Source organism: Argopecten irradians, chromosome 4 (genome assembly GCF_041381155.1).
Source record: "Argopecten irradians isolate NY chromosome 4, Ai_NY, whole genome shotgun sequence".
In the NCBI taxonomy this organism is placed as follows: Eukaryota; Metazoa; Mollusca; class Bivalvia; order Pectinida; family Pectinidae; genus Argopecten; species Argopecten irradians.
This window is the reverse complement of record NC_091137.1, coordinates 10,826,513-10,847,484: the sequence shown is the minus strand read 5'-3', so window position 1 is coordinate 10,847,484 and position 20,972 is coordinate 10,826,513. Positions and strand designations below refer to the sequence as shown.

At 33.5% G+C, this 20,972-nt stretch overlaps 1 protein-coding gene across 1 annotated transcript; it reads right to left on the bottom strand.

Annotated features, from left to right (window-relative positions):
- Positions 1 to 531: 531 nt before the first annotated feature.
- LOC138320578 (GTP-binding protein Rheb homolog) lies at positions 532 to 18,424 on the bottom strand. The gene is made up of 8 exons (XM_069263641.1): positions 18,259 to 18,424; positions 16,083 to 16,154; positions 11,893 to 11,960; positions 11,627 to 11,709; positions 10,120 to 10,176; positions 9,604 to 9,663; positions 8,754 to 8,835; positions 532 to 5,846 (listed from the first exon to the last, which is right to left on the bottom strand). The coding sequence occupies exons 1-8, from the start codon at positions 18,305 to 18,307 to the stop codon at positions 5,757 to 5,759; spliced, it is 561 nt and encodes a 186-aa protein (XP_069119742.1). The 5' UTR covers positions 18,308 to 18,424; the 3' UTR covers positions 532 to 5,756.
- Positions 18,425 to 20,972: the final 2,548 nt, after the last annotated feature.

Genomic DNA, 20,972 nt, shown 5'->3' with positions numbered 1-20,972 from the left:
GTTCGAAGTAACACTCATCCGACTCAAGAAAAATGTATATCAATAAATTGTAAATAAGCATACCATGGTCCAAAGTAATTTTTTACAGAGTGAAACTGCTTCCTAGTGTTTGTGTTTTTTTATAAAATTCTTTTCATATACATGTAACTCAAATGAAGTTACTTACTACAATGTCATTTCATGACAAGCTGTTCGGGGTAAACTTTTTTTCTTTCTTTTTAGATTTTTGTATTTGAAATTGAGATGCATACATTATATTCATTTAATAGATTTTAAATATATGTATACACATAAGGCATCCTAATTTGAGATACATGTAGATGTATTTATCTAAATAATTTAAATAAAAATTTATAAATATATATCTTACTGAGTTACTGTATTTCTTACACACTAATTAAATATATCAGAGATATCAATATATTTGACACAAGTACATGTTATGTATCTCTATTACATTATATGGGATAATGATTCAAACAGCTTAAGCTTGCCAAACATATCATTAACACAAAAGAATGAGAAATTCAGTGAAGGAAAATATTTACATTTTATTGATGATCTTTATCAATACAACCACTAGTAGAGGATATATCTCGTATCCCAGGGAGTAGTGCTTTGACTAGATGTCTTATAGAATACATAAAGGATAATTAAGATTGTTTACGATATTGTTAATCCCTATGTGATCTCCCTCCATTGACTTCGTTGTTACTTTCATGCACGCTTACGATCACACACACCTAAACACAACATACATAAACACATGTTCTTTGCACTCCATTTATCTTCATAGACAATTATCAAACTCCACTGAGTTCCTTAATACAACATTATCTTGACTTCAGTATCTTTTTGAATATAGAAAGTACATTACTATCGGAGTTATCATACTAGATCATTGTTGTGTCAGCAAATCATAAGCAGCCCTATTTGTCACAGACTTATTTTACATAATAAATATTTTCTAGCTGGGCTTAAATAGCTGTAACTGAAATGCATATTTCTAACCATCAGCTCAATAAAAAAACATGCACATAATCTACATACAGTCTTTCTGATTTTTAGACATAAACTATGGCATCAATACTTTCCTTTAATTACAAACGATGGTTACATTTGCCATACACTTCAAGTTTTTATTTTATTCAAATTCAGTACCTCATCTTCAGTAAATTTCAGATTATGACCGTCATATAGTCCATTACACTCAACACATCTCACAAGCTGATATGCCTATAGCAGAGATTATTCTCTAAATGTCTGGTACATATTGCCTTATATATCAATATAATTATATGATGATGCATCTTGCCTAATGACATTAACTAGAAATGTTTGACATTAAACAAGAGATCCCAGAGGGATCTTGGCGCCCACCAATGAATGATCTATGTCTGACAATGGAAAGAGGGATCTTTTCCCTGCTTTTCAAACTTTTTCAAACACGACTACACATAAAATTTGAGACAGATCGCTGCAGCACTTTCTAAGAAATAGTGGCAACAAACTTCAACAATGAAATCCAAGATGGCGGCCGTGTAGCCATCTTGTTGACCTATCAGTTACAAAATGCAATATGCACAACTAAGGCCCTAAGGGAACCTACATATAAAATTTGAGAGACATCCTTTCAGTACTTTTTTTAAAAATAGCAATAACAAACTTTAACTATCAAAATCCAAGATGGCTGCCAGACGGCCATCTTGTTGACCGATCGGTCCCAAAACGCAATATGCATATCTAGGGCCCTAGGGGAACCTATGTATGGAATTTGCTTTAATTCCCTTCAATACTTTCTGAGAAATAGCGGTAACAAACTTCCACTACCAAAATTCAAGATGGCCGTCTGTCTTGTTGACAATTCAGTATCAAAACACAATATGCACAACTAGGTCCCTAGGGGAACCTACATATGAAATTTGAGAAAGATCCCTTTTGTACTTTCTCAGAAATTGTGGTAACAAACTTTAACTATCAAAATCCAAGATGGTCGCCTGGCAGCCATCTTGTTGACCGATCGGTCCCAAAATGCAATATGCACAACTAGGGCCCTAGGGGAACCTACATATGAAATTTGAGAAAGATCCCTTCAGTACTTTCTGAGAAATAGCGGTAACAAACTTTAATTATCAAAATCCAAGACGCCGCGTGTCCGCCATCTTGTTGACCGATCGGTCCCAAAATGCAATATGCACAACTAGCGTCCTAGGGGAACCTGCATATGAAATTTGAAAAAGATCCCTTTAGTACTTTCTGAGAAATAGCGGTAACAAACTTTAACTATCAAAATCCAAGATGGCCGCCTGTCGGCCATCTTGTTAACCGATCGGTCCCAAATTGCAATATGCACAACTAGGGTCCTAGGGGAACCTACATATGAAATTTGAGAAAGATCCCTTCAGTACTTTCTGAGAAATAGCGGTAACAAACTTTAACTATCAAAATCCAAGATGGTCGCCTGGCAGCCATCTTGTTGACTGATCGGTCCCAAAATGCAATATGCACAACTAGGGCCCTAGGGGAACCTACATATGAAAATTTGAGAAAGATCCCTTCAGTACTTTCTGAGAAATAGCGGTAACAAACTTTAATTATCAAAATCCAAGATGGCCGCGTGTCCGCCATCTTGTTGACCGATCGGTCCCAAAATGCAATATGCACAACTAGGGTCCTAGGGGAACGTGCATATGAAATTTGAGAAAGATCCCTTTAGTACTTTCTGAGAAATAGCGGTAACAAACTTTAACTATCAAAATCCAAGATGGCCGCCTGTCGGCCATCTTGTTAACCGATCGGTCCCAAATTGCAATATGCACAACTAGGGTCCTAGGGGAACCTACATATGAAATTTGAGAAAGATCCCTTCAGTACTTTCTGAGAAATAGCGGTAACAAACTTTAATTATCAAAATCCAAGATGGCCGCGTGTCCGCCATCTTGTTAACCGATCGGTCCCAAATTGCAATATGCACAACTAGGGTTCTAGGGAACCTACATATGAAATTTGAGAAAGATCCCTTCAGTACTTTCTGAGAAATAGCGGTAACAAACTTTAACTATCAAAATCCAAGATGGCCGCCTGTCGGCCATCTTGATGACCGATTGGTCCCAAAATGCAATATGCACAACTAGGGTCCTAGGAGAACCTGCATATGAAATTTAAGAAAGATCCCTTCAGTACTTTTTGAGAAATAGCGGTAACAAACTTTAACTATCAAAATCCAAGATGGCCGCCTGTCGACCATCTTGTTCGCCGATCGGTCCCAAAATGCAATATGCACAACTAGGGTCCTAGGGGAACCTACATATGAAATTTGAGAAAGATCCCTTCAGTACTTTCTGAGAAATAGAGGTAACAAACTTTAACTATCAAAATCCAAGATGGCCGCCTGTCGGCCATCTTGTTGACCGATCGGTCCCAAAATGCAATATGCACAACTAGGGCCATAGGGGAACCTACATATGAAATTTGAAAAAGATCCCTTTAGTACTTTCTGAGAAATAGCGGTAACAAGAATTGTTAACGGACGGACGGACGGACGGAGGACGGAGGGACGGACGGAAGGACGGACGGACGACGGACCACGGACGAAAGGCGATTTGAATAGCCCACCATCTGATGATGGTGGGCTAAAAATGGTGGTAATAAGTTGTCAGTTTTCTTATCAATCAATATTAGCAGGTCAATAATTAGTCCTATCATGCCACATAGATTAACAGAGTACTAAATAACTCATTTCAGTATGATTCACTTGTGTATTATAGAAAGCTTTAACAAACTTGGAATAAGGAGCGACACAACATTTAAATAACCCAACATTGGAAACGATAACATCAGAACAGGCCTCTAGCTACCGATTATATATGTGGATATATACAATATAGAATTAACATTCACTGCCACACATAGTCTGAAGGGATCTAACTTCCCAATCCGTTTTAGGTATTTCTAATGTGCTACCAATAAAATACTGATCAGAAAGTCGGAACTGAGAGAGTGTCTCAAATATAACCTTATACTTATGTTTGAAACACCTGTAATTAATCTCCATATATTTTTTTTCATAAACATCTGACGCTGCCAAATTTAACTTGCTATATCAATCTATACCTCTCTCTTTCACTTCTTTTATTTTCCAAATACTTTCTATTACATGTAAAATGTACCATGATTTCATTGTTGTCATTTCGACACACTTATTAAAAAGTGAAAATATATTAATTACTTGATCCCTCTGTAAATGTTTACACTTGTATCTCTAATTAAATGCATCACAAAAACCCAAAACTATAACTAACACCCGATTAATGCAAACAATCATATCTGTTCAGCAATACATCAATAAAGCCCTAACATGACTAATTAATGCCAAATTGATAAAAGCCCTAAATATGAAACTTATCAACACCAAACTTATTCAGACCGACTTTAACAGATCCTGTTTCAATAAAAGCCTTATGATGAAACTAGCACAACCAATGCCTTAGCTTACTATCTTAACTGATGATGTGCACACATTCAGGTACTGATAATTTTTTTAACAATTGTCAGAAGTTATTGATATGAAATAACAATTGTGATTTAAATTATTCATTAACCAACAGTGAAAATATGTTTTTTATATTTACAGTGTACTAAGAACAGTACATATATCTACGTACTAAGAACAGTACATATATCTACGTACTAATAACAGTACATATATCTACGTACTAATAACAGTACATATATCTACGTACTAATAACAGTACATATATCTACGTACTAATAACAGTACATATATCTACGTACTAATAACAGTACATATATTATCTACAATGCACATGTACATGTAATACATACTGGTCAACCCAAGTCCATTGAGTGGACCACGAGTTTGTGGTCAACAGTTAACAAGTGACTTTTGACCTTGTTCAGGATCAACCCAAGAATATACACTGACGAAGCTTGGAGTCCAAACCACTGATAGTGCTGGTATTGGTCATAATACAAAGATAGGCTAATCCCCAGCAGACTGGGTATAAGATAGTATAATTAATCAATATTTCATAATTACATATTTCAATAATTAAATTCAATACTGTCTGTGAGTTAAAATGCAATATGTAGACATAAATTAGAATTGTCAATATACATTTGTTTGTACACTTTCTGTAGGTGTTTTGTGTTTAGTATCATAGTCAAGTGAAAAAGTTAACTCTGATGATTATAGCAGTGTAAATATGGACATATCTTAAAACATCAGCAATGGCGGCTGTCAGCAGCAATGCATTAGCATCGCTTTCTCTGAATATCATGGAGGATAAGATAGAAACTAACAAAAGTACTCTGGTGAAGGCAAAACAAATCTAGTTAGAATATACAAACTGATCACGGAGTGTTTAGGCCAAGTAACCAGCAATCTGATCATGAGAATTTTAAGTTTCCACAGATGATTTTTTACAAACTTCATGTACTCTGTCATCAGCAGTACTTCTATGCTAACTTGTTTAGTACTATTTTGAATCACTAACAAATCAACACTCAGACGAATGCCCAATATTTCATTGTCAGGATTGAGAAAGTTAAAGTGATAATACCTGGTGATATGAACAGTATCAATAGTTAAAGGGAGATAATGGGCTGCTGAACCTAAATCAGTTCTAATTAGGCCACTGTAAACTACAGGTGTGCACAGGTGAATTCAAGTCCTGTTTGCTATGGAGGCATAAAGTATGTACATGTATACAGATGATACTTCTTTTATCCTATTATTATGATAATATACAAGAAGATTTTTCTGGCTCGTTTCCTTCCAATCGCTCAATTGCCATGATGATTTTGGAAAATACTTCTTTTACACTCTGAAAGAAAAAATATTATGCTAGAAGGTTTTTGGAAATTCAAATAGAGCTGCAACGATAATTTTTATAATTTTTAGATATATTTGGATTCTTAAATCAGTAAACAATATTGTAATTAATGTAACTCCAAGTTCTTTGTTTGGTTAATGCATTATTTTCAAGAAACAATGTATGATCAGAATTTGTGATATTTTATTCAAGAGCCAATTTATTTACAATATATGTCAAGCAAATGACAAAATACTACAGTAGTATATCATATTGTAGTATATCAAATATTGTACGTTGAGACAAATATTGGTATTTGTAATGAATCGTTGCACCTCTATATTCACACAATTTTTCACAATTAATGGTAGAATACAGATTTGATCAATATGATTAATCAACATTAAAAAAAATTAATCAGTACTGAGACTACTCCAGCTGATTTTTGGAGGGGTTGGTATTTGTACTTTTGAAAAAGTATGAAAAAGACTTTTTTTCGAACCCAAAAAATAACGTGTAAATAAAGAGATGTGTTGGGGAAAAGATATGTTGTTATTACATTATAAAGTACTGTAATTGATGAAAAGCTAACAAATATCTATCTGAAACAAGAACACAGCTGATGCAGACTCTCGACCGTAACTGGAATTCTTATGATTTTACATCATTTTTCTGATTTTATTTCTGTATGTAAACGCTCATAACAATTGGGTGGTGTAAATACAATATTGTAGGGATAATTAGTATACAGTGTGTACATTCATTCTGTTTTTAAGGGTAATTGACACATTTTCATGGGTATTTTACCAGTGCATTGATTCATCTTAACTGGAACACTGATAAATATACATAATGTATATCAAAATTAAAGTTTAGAATGTTAATATTTTTATTTATGACTGTAAACAGAAATAAAGAGATCATGCATTAAAAAATTTAAAATCCCCTGTATTTCCCTTTTCCATCAAAGTTTAACCAATATATAAAACTAGACCTCTCATCCAAGAGGCCACTTCCCCATCCAATTTTGTGACAAAGGAACATAATTTGAAACAAGAGATCTCAGAGGGATCTTGGCGCCCACCAAAGAATGATCTATGTCTGACAATGGAAAGAGGGATCTTTTCCCTGCTTTTCAAACTTTTTCAAACACGACTACATAAAATTTGAGACAGATCGCTATAGTACTTTCTAAGAAATAGTGGTAACAAACTTCAACAATGAAATCCAAGCTGGCGGCCGTGCAGCCACCTTGTTGACCTATCAGTTACAAAATGCAATATGCACCACTAGGGCCCTAGGGGAACCTACATATAAAATTTGAGAGAGATCCCTTTAGTACTTTTTAAGAAATAGCAATAACAAACTTTAACTATCAAAATCCAAGATGGCTGCCAGGCGGCCATCTTGTTGACCGATTGGTCCCAAAACGCAATATGCATAACTAGGGCCCTAGGGGAACCTGTGTATGGAATTTGCTTGAGTTCCCTTCAATACTTTCTGAGAAATAGTGGTAACAAACTTCCACTACCAAAATCCAAGATGGCCACCTGGTAGCCATCTTGTTGACCGATCGGTCCCAAAATGCAATATGCACAACTAGGGCCCTAGGGGAACCTATATATGAAATTTGAAAAAGATCCCTTTAGTACTTTCTGAGAAATAGCAGTAACAAACTTTAACAATCAAAATCCAAGATGGTCGCCTGGCAGCCATCTTGTTGACCGATTGGTCCCAAAATGCAATATGCACAACTAGGGCCCTAGGGGAACCTATATATGAAATTTGAAAAAGATCCCTTTAGTACTTTCTGAGAAATAGCGGTAACAAACTTTAACTATCAAAATCAAAGATGGCCGCCTGTCGGCCATCTTGTTAACCGATCGGTCCCAAATTGCATTATGCACAACTAGGGTCCTAGGGGAACCTACATATGAAATTTGAGAAAGATCCCTTTAGTACTTTCCGAAAAATAGCGGTAACAAACTTTAACTATCAAAATCCAAGATGGCCGCCTGTCGGCCATCTTGTTAACCGATCGGTCCCAAATTGCAATATGCACAACTAGGGTCCTAGGGAAACATACATATGAAATTTGAGAAAGATCCCTTTAGTACTTTCTGAGAAATAGCGGTAACAAACTTTAACTATCAAAATCCAAGATGGCCGCCTGTCGGCCATCTTGTTAACTGATCGGTCCTAAATTGCATTATGCACAACTAGGGTCCTAGGGGAATATACATATCAAATTTGAGAAAGATCCCTCTAGTACTTTCTGAGAAATAGCGGTAACAAACTTAAACTATCAAAATCCAAGATAGCCGCCTGTTGGCCATCTTGTTGACCGATCGGTCCCAAATTGCATTATGCACAACTAGGGTCCTAGGGGAACCTGCATATGAAATTTAAGAAAGATCTGTTCAGTACTTTTTGAGAAATAGCGGTAACAAACTTTAACTATCAAAATCCAAGATCGGCCATCTTGTTGACTGATCGGTCCCAAAAAGCAATATGCACAACTAGGGCCATAGGGGAACCTGCATATGAAATTTAAGAAAGACCCCTTCAGTACTTTCTGAGAAATAGCGGTAACAAGAATTGTTAACGGACGGACGGACGGACGACGGACCACGGACGAAAGGCGATTTGAATAGCCCACCATCTGATGATGGTGGGCTAAAAAAGACTGGAGGTATTTTGGTTTGATATAGATTAAGCAAATCTACACCATATAAGCATTATTTCTACCAAGTTATGTTGAAAACCCTCCAGTAGTTTAGGAGTAGTAGTTGGATCATCATTGCACCTACGGATGGACAGACAGACACCTTAAACCCAGTATAACCCCAACCCCTCCCCCCACACACACACTTTTTGCAGTGTTAATATAACCATAATGAGAGAAACATTTGGTCATACCTCATGCTCCTTAGCTGATGTCTCCATGAATGGAACTTCCCACTTCCTTGCTAGTCCTTTAGCTTCCTCCTCTGATACTTCCCTTCAAAACACATGAACAAACATTTTGAAAACATATCAAAATACATTTACTGATGGTTGTGGAAACAGGAAAGTCCTCGCGGTTGGGAAAGACAAAAGTGAACAATTGACCTTTTATGGCAACAGATGAGCAATTTCAAGCATACCTATCTTGTGAGGATGAAACACCACAAATACATGTACTGGTATATGTGACATCATTACCTGAGCCATGACATTCATATTCAAAATATTGTCATCACTTTGATCCATACTAATGGGTCTGTGATAATGGTACTTCGAAAATATTGTTTATCGTTTTATTTTTGAAGTTCATACAAATAAGAGAAAAATACATTTGAGTGAATATTTGAACGTTTGAACATTTTCCTCTGCGGAAAAGGCATAAAATATCAATCTAAAATACATATACCAATAGAGTTTTTTGCCATTGACATAGAACACAAGTAAAAGAAATCCATTAAAAATTTAAAACACAAATCCTCCAAGACAAAAAAAAAATTGACAACAACAAATGTAATGTTCACAACACTTCTGCCAGAGAAGTTTGACGTGGCAGTATGAGGTTTAATTTGCTCAGTTCAAGAGGGTGGAGATATCTTTCTTTGTAATGTGTTTGAAAATGAAATAATGACATAACGCCAACATTGTCATAAGAGTCCAAGTAAATTTTCTCCTATTTCAAGATCTATTTCTTTCTCTAAACAACCATGAAATTACTCTGATGTAAGATTCTGCCTAACAAACTATCAGTTAGCTCTGAACATACCTCTCACCAGGGAACTGTTCTGCCACATCTCTCTTGTTCCCAACCAGTATTATTGGAACTCTGAAAGGGAGACAACCCACAGAGTAATTATTACTTACAAATGCCAGGGAGACAACTCACAAATTATATTTATTTAAAGATGCTCCACCGCCGACAGAGCATAAATGATATTCATTATTTGAACAATGATTGGTGTTTTATCCTGTATATATACGTCTAATAAACACAAAAAATAATATAAAATAATATGTTTTGCCTTTGGTGCATGCGCAATCAGTACTTCATTCCATAAAGAATATAGTGCCATGGACTTTTTTCGGGATGCAATTAATTATTTTTCATATTTTTAACTTGAAATAAAAATTTTTGTATTATTTTACAGCATACATTGATAATGATAATAATCGAAAGTATGCATGTGCAAATTGCAAATATTAACTATCTGACACTATATATATATTAACCAATTAACATATCATATCTTTAAGATCATAATTATAATGTTACATTACTTACTTAATGTTGCCTTTCATGTCCAACAGTTTGTCATAAATCACCTTCACAACATCAAAGCTACAAAAAACAAAGATAATTTATAATTAGTTGCCATAATCATAGGGTTGGATATATAAAGGTACTGTACATATATAGTATTGTTACCATTTTGAAAAGTACCAATTCTGTTATCGGTATTTGTAAAAAAATAATGAACACATGAAATCTGCATGTAAAGAGTGACTAAATGAAGGAGATAGGCAGTGTGTAAGAATATGATCTGCAGTCGGGTGATTCCGTTTTATAATGAAATATCATTGTTGCACTACAACTTGTGTATTTTCCTTTTCAAATAACAATGCAAAGCAAATGAAATCTATTTGTTATTATACAACTGGTATAGTTAAAATACTGGTATTAATTTATTTCATTGACATCAACATCGGTATTGTAATTGTTTAGTTTTTAACAGTATCAAACCTCATAGCTACATAATCATCATTTACTTTGTTTCCATTTGAGCAATACAACATGCTTAACATTATTTCTAAAACTTGAACAATATCAAAATGTCTTTTCTTGGCATCAATATAAAATATTTATATTGCCACTGAATAGTACCTATATGTTTCTACTAAGACCAATGTATGTTATTTTTCAATAATAACATTGTTAGTTAGGCTCTGGCGTACTAATACCATAATCAGAGTTCAAGAGGTCATGAAAACACTGGGTTTTAGTCAGTGTGAGTATTCACTTGAAAAATGTTAAAATATTCTTAAAATTGATCAATATGAAAATATATTCTAAATAAGATATTTGAAATGGATTGAAGTTTTGTATTTATATTCATATATTTGGTTTATCGATAAGATTATTTCATATACATGTACTGCTATTATTTAGTTGGTTGTTCAGGACAACAGACCGGAGCTGGTGCCAATCATTATTCCCAGACAAATCATGGACTGTTCCATTGACTGATGTTTTTCTCTATACAGACGTATAAGTTCTAATATTTTCATGCTTTAAATTTTTTTTCCTTTTTTAAACGATAATGACTACTTTAAATGTTAATATTTACATTTACTTGTCACTTATACTATATAAACTAACCAAGTTAAAGTGAAGTATGACGGTATAACTGACACCCAAAACGTGACCATTATGAAATCACTAATGTCAACTGATCACTGTCAAAACGGCTGTTTCATCTTGTGGATTTAATTGTCATTGATAAAGTTTAGCTAAATAATGTTAATGCAGAGACCCTAAAATGAGTTGATAATGTAAATATAAGCATTAACTATCTTTCTATAACATCTATATAGACCATAGATGCCATAGGAAGATAGTAGCATTAGTGGATATGCTAGTAACATCCCAATGTGTGTTACACACCAATACATGTCAAAAATATGACAAACAATGCTTAATTGGAGAACTTCCAAGAAATTTCACGTCTGTATTAATATTTTTTACGCATCCTTTTCATGGTGTTAATATCATTTTTGTAGTTATTTCTCACCTTTTACGAGAGTTGACAGAGTACACCAGTATATATCCGTCTATACTCATAAAATAGGTCTGAGGTAGTATGGAGTACTCATCCTGTCAAAAACAAGCAATTACTGTGAATATTTCAGTAAATTTGATTAAATCAAAAAAGCATAAAACTGAATTGCAATTTCTAAAATCATTCATGAACATTTTTATAATACTTATCATTATGCTTCAATGAAAATCAAGACACAACCTATATCACCTTGATCACTCTGGTACACATGTACTTACCTGACCAGCAGTGTCAACAACATCTAACACATAGTCTTGCCCATTGATCTTCTGGTTTTTCTGAAAGGCTGCAGGAACAAACAAAGTATATCTATATATCGATTCTGACAGACAAGATATTATAATGTTTGATATTCTACATGTGTATAGCATTCAGATACACTGCCATCCAAAAGTAGTGTTACACATGCATGTTTACAACTATACATAAATTATATCAATATGTAAACTTGTTAATATAGGCATCAGTATATATTACTTATCTTCTCTTACTCATTAATTGCTTTTTTTGAGAGTTTTCTCAGTGATCAATTGTCAGCAAATTTTAACATGTAGTAGAACTTTTGGAGGGCATTTACTGTTATGCATAATGAAAACCCATAGTTACTCATGAGAGATTCAACTTCTGTTGCATCTAATCAATAAAGAAATAATAATGCAGATGATAATAAATTTATTTTAAAGTTATTCTGTCAATAAAGAAATTAAAGACTTTATATTTTGCATTTAATTCCATTTTACAATTCAAGTAATACTTGAATTGTAAATTGTAGCTAAACTTACTAAAGTAGACCATACTGATAACCATAATAATTTGTAGTAATACTTCTGTGAGTAATATTTGTATCTCTCTGTATGCATGTATGTGTTGTTTTATCCTTTATTCTTGTTATCCTGGTTTTTATGTTGCTTTAGCTTTGCATCTTGTATCTCATATATTTTGCAATCTAACCTTAATTAGTTTTAATTTATTAGGTGTTTCATATATTAGTTGTGAACTTGTTAGTCACAGTAACTGTCATATCATATAAAAGAACATCTTATGTGTTAAACTATAGAGCTACAGGAGTTTGACATTCTGTTATTATAGTGTAAAGGGAGTGTTTAAAATAATATTCATGCTATATCTTATTGACAGAATGTTATTATATAGTGTAAAGAGAGTGTTTAAAATAATATTCATGCTATATCTTATTGACAGAATGTTATTATAGTGTAAAGGGAGTGTTTAAAATAATATTCATGCTATATTTTATTGACAGAATGTTATTATAGTGTAAAGGGAGTGTTTAAAATAATATTCATGCTATATCTTATTGACAGAATGTTATTATAGTGTAAAGGGAGTGTTTAAAATAATATTCATGCTATATCTTATTGACATTCTGTTATTATAGTGTAAAGGGAGTGTTTAAAATAATATTCATGCTATATTTTATTGACATTCTGTTATTATAGTGTAAAGGGAGTGTTTAAAATAATATTCATGCTATATCTTAATGACAGAATAATTTATATAGTGTAAAGGGAGTGTTTAAAATAATATTCATGCTATATTTTATTGACAGAATGTTATTATAGTGTAAAGGGAGTGTTTAAAATAATATTCATGCTATATTTTATTGACATTCTGTTATTATAGTGTAAAGGGAGTGTTTAAAATAATATTCATGCTATATCTTATGACAGAATAATTTATATAGTGTAAAGGTAAGAGTGTTTAAAATAATATTCATGCTATATCTTAATGACAGAATAATTTATATAGTGTAAAGGGAGTGTTTAAAATAATATTCATGCTATATTTTATTGACACAATGTTATTATAGTGTAAAGGGAGAGTTTAAAATAATATTAATGCTATATCTTTTTGAGAGAATGTTATTATATAGTGTAAAGAGAGTGTTTAAAATAATATTCATGCTATGTTTTATTGACATAATAATATTATAGAGTAAAGAGAGTGTTTAAAATAATATTCATGCTATATCTTATTGACAGAATGTTATTATAGTGTAAAGGGAGTGTTTAAAATAATATTCATGCTATATCTTATTGACAGAATGTTATTATAGTGTAAAGAGAGTGTTTAAAATAATATTCATGCTATATCTTATTGACACAATGTTATTATATAGTGTAAAGAGAGTGTTTAAAATAATATTCATGCTATATCTTATTGACAGAATGTTATTATAGTGTAAAGGGAGTGTTTAAAATAATATTCATGCTATATCTTATTGACAGAATGTTATTATAGTGTAAAGGGAGTGTTTAAAATAATATTCATGCTATATCTTATTGACAGAATGTTATTATATAGTGTAAAGAGAGTGCTTAAAATAATATTCATGCTATATTTTATTGACAGAATGTCGAACTCCTGTGCTTAGAGTTTGCCATACTGTTATTGATATAATATATATAGATACTCCCTACAGCTGTATATAATAAATGTAACCCTGGTCAATACTAGCTGCAATATACCACTTGGCTAGAGAAGACTTCTCTTTAGCTCAATTAGTTTAGTGTCAAACTAGTAATCCAGAGGTCCCGATTTCGATTTCTGGCAGAGGCAGTGATTCATTTATCATAAATCCTGCACCCAGTCCCTGTTACATATATAAAACATATAAAGTATATATCCTGGGAATTCCTATTCTCAGGGCTTTTTCTAGATATTCGGCCCCATTCCCAATGAGATTTAGGCTAGAATTTTCCCAATTTCATAGATTTTTTCCCAATCTGAAAATAATTTAGATTGGCCTAATAATTATCCCACCACTTTTGGGATTTGCAATCGAACGCATCCAAAAAATGGCGGCAATGACATGTGAGCCAACTGGCCGAGAATGCAGGTCTATACTTAGTGTAATATATATTTCATTTTCAAACTTCTTTATAATATACAGAGTGTATTAATATTAATAATATTTGCGTTGATCGGTTGCCTTTGTGTTTTATTTAGGACAGAATACTTTTCTATTTAAAAACGTTAAAAATTAACATCATGCAGTTTAAATTACATATTAAAGATAAGTTTTGTATTCTCTCCTACTGAACATGGACTTAATGAATCTTTATTTCCCTTTACCGGTTTATATTTTGAATGGAAAGACAGTGAAGAATTAATAAGATTGGCTATTTTCAGTGGGAGCACCTAGATAAATCTAGGTACTATTAGTATCTGTTATTGAAGACAAAACAAAGAGAGATAAAATGCATATTTGGTCATTTTATTGGCTTTTGACAAAACATTTATGTCGATATGCCGATGAATTTTCCCAAATTCACACAGGGGCCTTTTCCCAATTTACCTAGAAAAAGGTCACATAATCTGACTGATACCCAGCGATTTCGCCAGTGTAATATTTTTGCATTATATGTCACTAGTGTAATATGACCTGGAGCGATTTTCATTGGCTTGTCCATTGTGACCTAAGACAGATACAATAAAATGACGTCAGGAAAAACTATGTGACGTCAGGCTAACGAGGACAGCAGGACAAAATGGCTGCCTCTGCTGGATTTATGGAATACATTTTGATGTAAAATTCATTTTAAGTATGTTTTGTAGTTATGTGATAAGTATCTTAAATTTGTTTTCATTTAATATGAGATTTTATGAAACTCGTCCTGAAGTTTTAATTTTTGATCGCCAAGACTCGCAAAAATAAAAGCATCTTAGAATCATTTTAAAAAATCTCACCTGAAATGATGAACACTCATTTCTACCACAATAACCAGTGTTATTCAACTCTCAGGGTATCAAATAAACAATGCAGCTGTTGATTAACAATTTGTTTATACTACACGTGGTATAAACTCTGTACGCATTCTGATTGGCTGACACTATGAACTTTGACCGAACTACGTCTTTCTGAGTGTCGTGTCATCATTTGTCGACGTCATCAATAATCGAGTGACGTCATGCTATGCTGTGATCGCCGCTTGACGCCAAAACTGCTGTTGGATAGCGTACTTATCCTTGTCGTATTTCTATCGGCTAAAAGCGAATATAATTGTGGTAGAAACAGGTCACACGACTCGTGGCTGTTGGATATGGAATTTATTCCACACTCGTAAGTTATTTTTTAAAAGTTACAAAAGACACTTCCTAAAGCTCGTGTCTTTTGTAACTTTTAAAAAATAACTCACTCGTGTGGAATAAATTCCATATCCAACAGCCACTCCTTGTGTAACCTCTATGTAAGATCCTATATTCATGCTATATATTTTGGACTGAACTTCAAACTTCTGTGGTTAAAACTAAAAGGGAGAAAGTAGTGCCCTTACTTTAATATCAGATAAGGTATACATTTATATTCTATTATTAAATATATAAAATGTAGAACACAAGTACATGTATCAAAATTATAGTAACATCCATCTTTATTTAGAACACATACTATTTTCTATGGTCGGGTCATAGGAGTCCACAAAATGGTTCTCAACAAACTGGATAGTGACGGAGGATTTTCCTGAAAAAAAAAAAAAACTAGAAATATGTCTCACGAACTACTTCCTAAAACCTTAATTTCCAGAAGGTTATGCATCTACATGTATAAGGTTCCTGCGGAGAGATATTTTGCACATACAAAACTGTAACACCTAATTTATAAATATCCCACAGATATACATATATACTCACAAGCCTATATGAAATCATCCTCGGCAAAAGGTGTACGTACGTAGCACTATCGCTCATTATCCTTGGGAGATGGTTTATGTCCTTGATGTATTTGTAATAAATAATTTCCTTTAAATTACATCATCAGAAGTATAAATGTGAAATCACTTTGTTAATTGTGTTCAATATTACATAGAAGTTTATTTGTTATCTTATTGATATTGATACGATAGACTTGTTTCCCTGTTCAAACAAGAGGCCCAGAGGGCCTGTATCGCTCACCTGGTTTGTAATGCCAAGTAATGTTCTGAATATAAGTTCATTGTTTCTTTTCTGAAGAAATTTGGATATTTACCTCTTATTCCCCTATTGGGCCCCACTCTTTCTCCTCCAGGGGGGTCAAAGCCAAAATTTATACGAATTCTGTTAACCCCAAGGATGTTTCTGGCCAAATTTGGTTACAATCCATGCAGAACTCTAAGACAAGTAGCGATTTATAGGATTTACCTCTATTACCCCTATTGGGCCCCGCCCCTCCTGCCCCCTGGGGGTCAGAGCCAAAATTTATACAAGTTCTGTTCCCCTTCCCCCAAGGATGTTTCTGGCCAAATTTGGTTACAATCAATCCAGAACTCTATGACTAGTAGGGATTTAAAGGAAATGTTGACGGACGGACGACGGACGGACGGACGGACGACGGACGGACGGACGGACGGACGGACGGACGGACGGACGACGGACGCCGCGCCATGACATAAGCTCACCGGCCCTTCGGGCCAGGTGAGCTAAAAAATCGTCCGCTACAGAACTGTTCCAGTCTCTTCTGTGCACGTGTGGTGATTTACCTGTGTCATGCTTGAATGCCTTTCTGGCCACATCAGATCTAAAGCTCTGGCACAAAGACTGATATTGTATAATGTTTTATTTTTTTTTTTCCATTCTGTTTCTCTAACGCAAGGCTAGGTGATTTTATGAATATTTATTAGAACCGTAGCAAATGCGGTCTATGGACACTGGGGTTTGTAAGCAATAGTACAACTTATATGTATATCTAGGACCTAGGATGATGTGAAATAAATTAAATATAATCTGCTGAGTAACACAGTAAATGTCTTTGGCCAATCCTAAAAGTTATCTGTTTCGTCACTTTCTTTTATTGACTACATAAACTTGATTCGCATTATATTGTTTCGGAAGAATCCAAAGTCAATCAGATGCTTAGAATATCGTGACCGATGCAAGAGCACTGTTTAATGTCACTGTTTTTAATTTACAAAAGAACATCGCTGACATGTATCTCTTAATTTTGAAGGTTGGTGTCACTAAATCACGGAGAAATCTATTAAACGGTATAAGACAGTGACTTCCGGTATCACGTACGCAGTTGGTACCTGCGCATAGCGCATGTACACAGACTCCACATCCGACAAGGAAAACAATAGGGCAAGAGTATGCTTGCCCTAAAAACATGAAAATCAATTGGCCTGGATAGTTATGTCTGACTTCAACTTCATAAAGTATCACATATCTACATTTTACTTCATAAATCAAATGTACCGATTAATAATGTGTATGATTTAAATAATTATTTTTATAATATGTACTATTACATTAGATTACGTTACATACAATACAAGTTCTAGGCCTAACGCATTGAGAATCTCTAATTTGCGTTGTTACATTGTTTCTTATGATGATGATCATCTAGCTAAAGGCCTATTTTTAGACAAGTTCACTTGAAATACATATTATTGTGAAATTACGCACTTATTTATATGACTAGAACATAAACAACAACTCATTACAAATTCACACAACAATAAGAAGTTATTCAGAAAACTTGTTTTGGCACGGTGCCAACAAATGAAAATGTGTGCAACACGATGAAACGAAAAGTAAAAGAACATTATGAGATGAAACATAGAATCGTGTATATTGACAAGTTTCACACTTACCGACAGATCGGAAGCCCATTAAGGCTATTTTCCTCTGTCTTGTCGGCATTATCGCGTGTTTCAGGCTTCGTTACATCTGCAATGTTGTCTAAATAGATAAATATTTCTGCATCCAATTTACACCATTTTGTAGTGTTGTTTTGGATTTGAACTTCCGGTCATGATTATTGTTTAGAGTTATCTCCCCTGGAACGTTAATTACGCGACCGAAAGTTTTACTATTTTTTTGATATAAAATTTTACCTGGATTTATTTATTGACAAATTAAAACCAAATATTTCTTACAGGTAGAAAATTGTTTGCCATTCCAGCTCATAATATTTGCATTATATCCCGATGTTACATTTCCAAAAGATAGATCTAATATTAGTTTTGCGCACCGTAAAAATTGTGATTTTTTTTCTTATGCAGTATGGGTAAAAAACAGATAAATTAAATCAAAAATATACATGTATATACACTGAGTATACATGTCTGAATGTCTGATTTTGAAATACCAGGTAAAATTGTCGATTTTCATGTTTTCAGACATCATATTAAATAACACCATCGGGTAGCAGAAAACAGTAGTTTTTGACATTCTGTGAAATTAAGGCGCATGCCTTAGAAATATAGATATAGTCATTTAACTGTAAAAAATACCTGTACAAAAGTATATATATAATTAATCAGTACAACTTTTGCAATTACAATTTGATATTTTGATACAGATTTGGCCATATTCTGCGCTTATTCATGCATGTGAATACCATGGTAACAACAAAAAAATACCTGAAAAATTGCAAAATATCATGATTTTTAGCCCAAAATTGCAGAAAATTGTACTCAATTTTTTTCTTAAGACCTACCTTAAATTGAGCACTTCTATCACAATGGCAAAATAAGCTAATTTATTTCATAGGTCGATTAGGTGGATTTTTCAATATTTTTGCCTAAACCCGCGCCATGGATTTTCCTTCAAGTAAAGCTAGCATTTCCGGTCAAGACGCACTTCCGGAGGAGCCCAGAATTGTAATCTCTAACCCATTTTTGTTATGTTTATTTTTGAAAAAAATGAAACTTATATCAAACCCTCCCCTCCATATTGGATGTACCAATTTCAGAATATATTTGATTTTTAATTGTTTATGCATTGCTCAAAACAGAGGCTCCCCACTTAATAAAAATATAGACGGTGGCCAGGCTGTTCTTCTCTGGTTTGCTACCTTATACACCAAGTTATAATTTTCTAAGATTCTCGAAAACCCAAATATTGTCTTGAACATGATGCGACGAACAAAATGACATATCCGGTTAACGCGTATCTTTAATAGTCACCGAGTACTGCCAATTTCCCTGAATGGTACATTTTGATTGATTTTCCTCTCAAACAAGCAACAAGGGGAGGTAATTTTAAAAATTAAAAGTCCTATAACTCTGTCATTTACTGAAATAAAATGGATTTGAATATTGAATGTGTTATTTTGAGATTCTCTCTATGACATGCAGTGGAAAAAACATGGATTTCATCAATATTGACCCTGCTGTATGACGTCATAATTACTATGACGTCATCAGTAACCATGACATTATCAGTGTGTATCTATGACGTCATAAATACTCAATGACGTCACAAATAAGGTCAGAAACCCTACTTATATTGTTGCTCTGCAACAGATAAACTGATTCTGATATCTAAATAATGACATGACATCAAGGATTTGGAAATTTCATGTATATGACATTATGGTTTTGTATTCTTACCCTGGAAATAACCATTTTCATGAATAATCTGTAAAAGTCTCCGCCACCCCTATTTTATCAAAAATGGACTGTTTTTCCTCATATAATTAAGAAATTGGTAATAATAGACAATACCGGCCTTGCCGCACACTCAATTTCTGACAAATACATGCATTTTTGAGATCAAGACAAGTTAAATAGTGTTTTTACAGAGAAAATCACAAAATTACACTATTGCTCTAAGTTTCCATGGATACCGGGCAATAAATCAAGTTAAAATAATCAGAATTCATGCAATATGGGTTGTATAACATCCAATAAGTTATAATTAGTTAGTTTTCAAACAAATGAAAGCAAAATGAATTTTAGCCAAATTATTTAACAATAAGCATGTATACATGCCATGAAAATAAGCAAATAAGCCAATTACCTCCCCTTACCCATCCCATGTGAAAATCATGATTTCTCCCTGTCTATGACCTGTTTTCTTGAGGTTCCCAGCTATAATGAACAGAGGCGCTGCTTATTTACAACTGACAATGCACTTCCTTCGAAAATCTCTTTTCCCATGCAGTATAAGGTAGCAGAAAACAGTAGTTTTTGACATTCTGTGAAATTAAGGCGCATGCCTTAGAAATATAGATATAGTCATTTAACTGTAAAAAATACCTGTACAAAAGTATATATATAATTAATCAGTACAACTTTTGCAATTACAATTTGATATTTTGATACAGATTTGGCCATATTCTGCGCTTATTCATGCATGTGAATACCATGGTAACAACAAAAAAATACCTGAAAAATTGCAAAATATCATGATTTTTAGCCCAAAATTGCAGAAAATTGTACTCAATTTTTTTCTTAAGACCTACCTTAAATTGAGCACTTCTATCACAATGGCAAAATAAGCTAATTTATTTCATAGGTCGATTAGGTGGATTTTTCAATATTTTTGCCTAAACCCGCGCCATGGATTTTCCTTCAAGTAA

What these genes read in the sequence shown, in the direction of transcription:
- LOC138320578 (XM_069263641.1), bottom strand. Translation starts at nt 18,307, where the DNA reads ATGCCGACAAGACAGAGGAAAATAGCCTTAATGGGCTTCCGATCTGTC. An exon ending in AATGGGCTTCCGATCTGTCG is followed by an intron (nt 16,155 to 18,258) that starts GTAAGTGTGAAA and finishes TTTTTTTTTCAG; the next exon opens with GAAAATCCTCCGTCACTATC. An exon ending in CATCAGCTAAGGAGCATGAG is followed by an intron (nt 5,847 to 8,753) that starts GTATGACCAAAT and finishes TTTTTCTTTCAG; the next exon opens with AGTGTAAAAGAAGTATTTTC.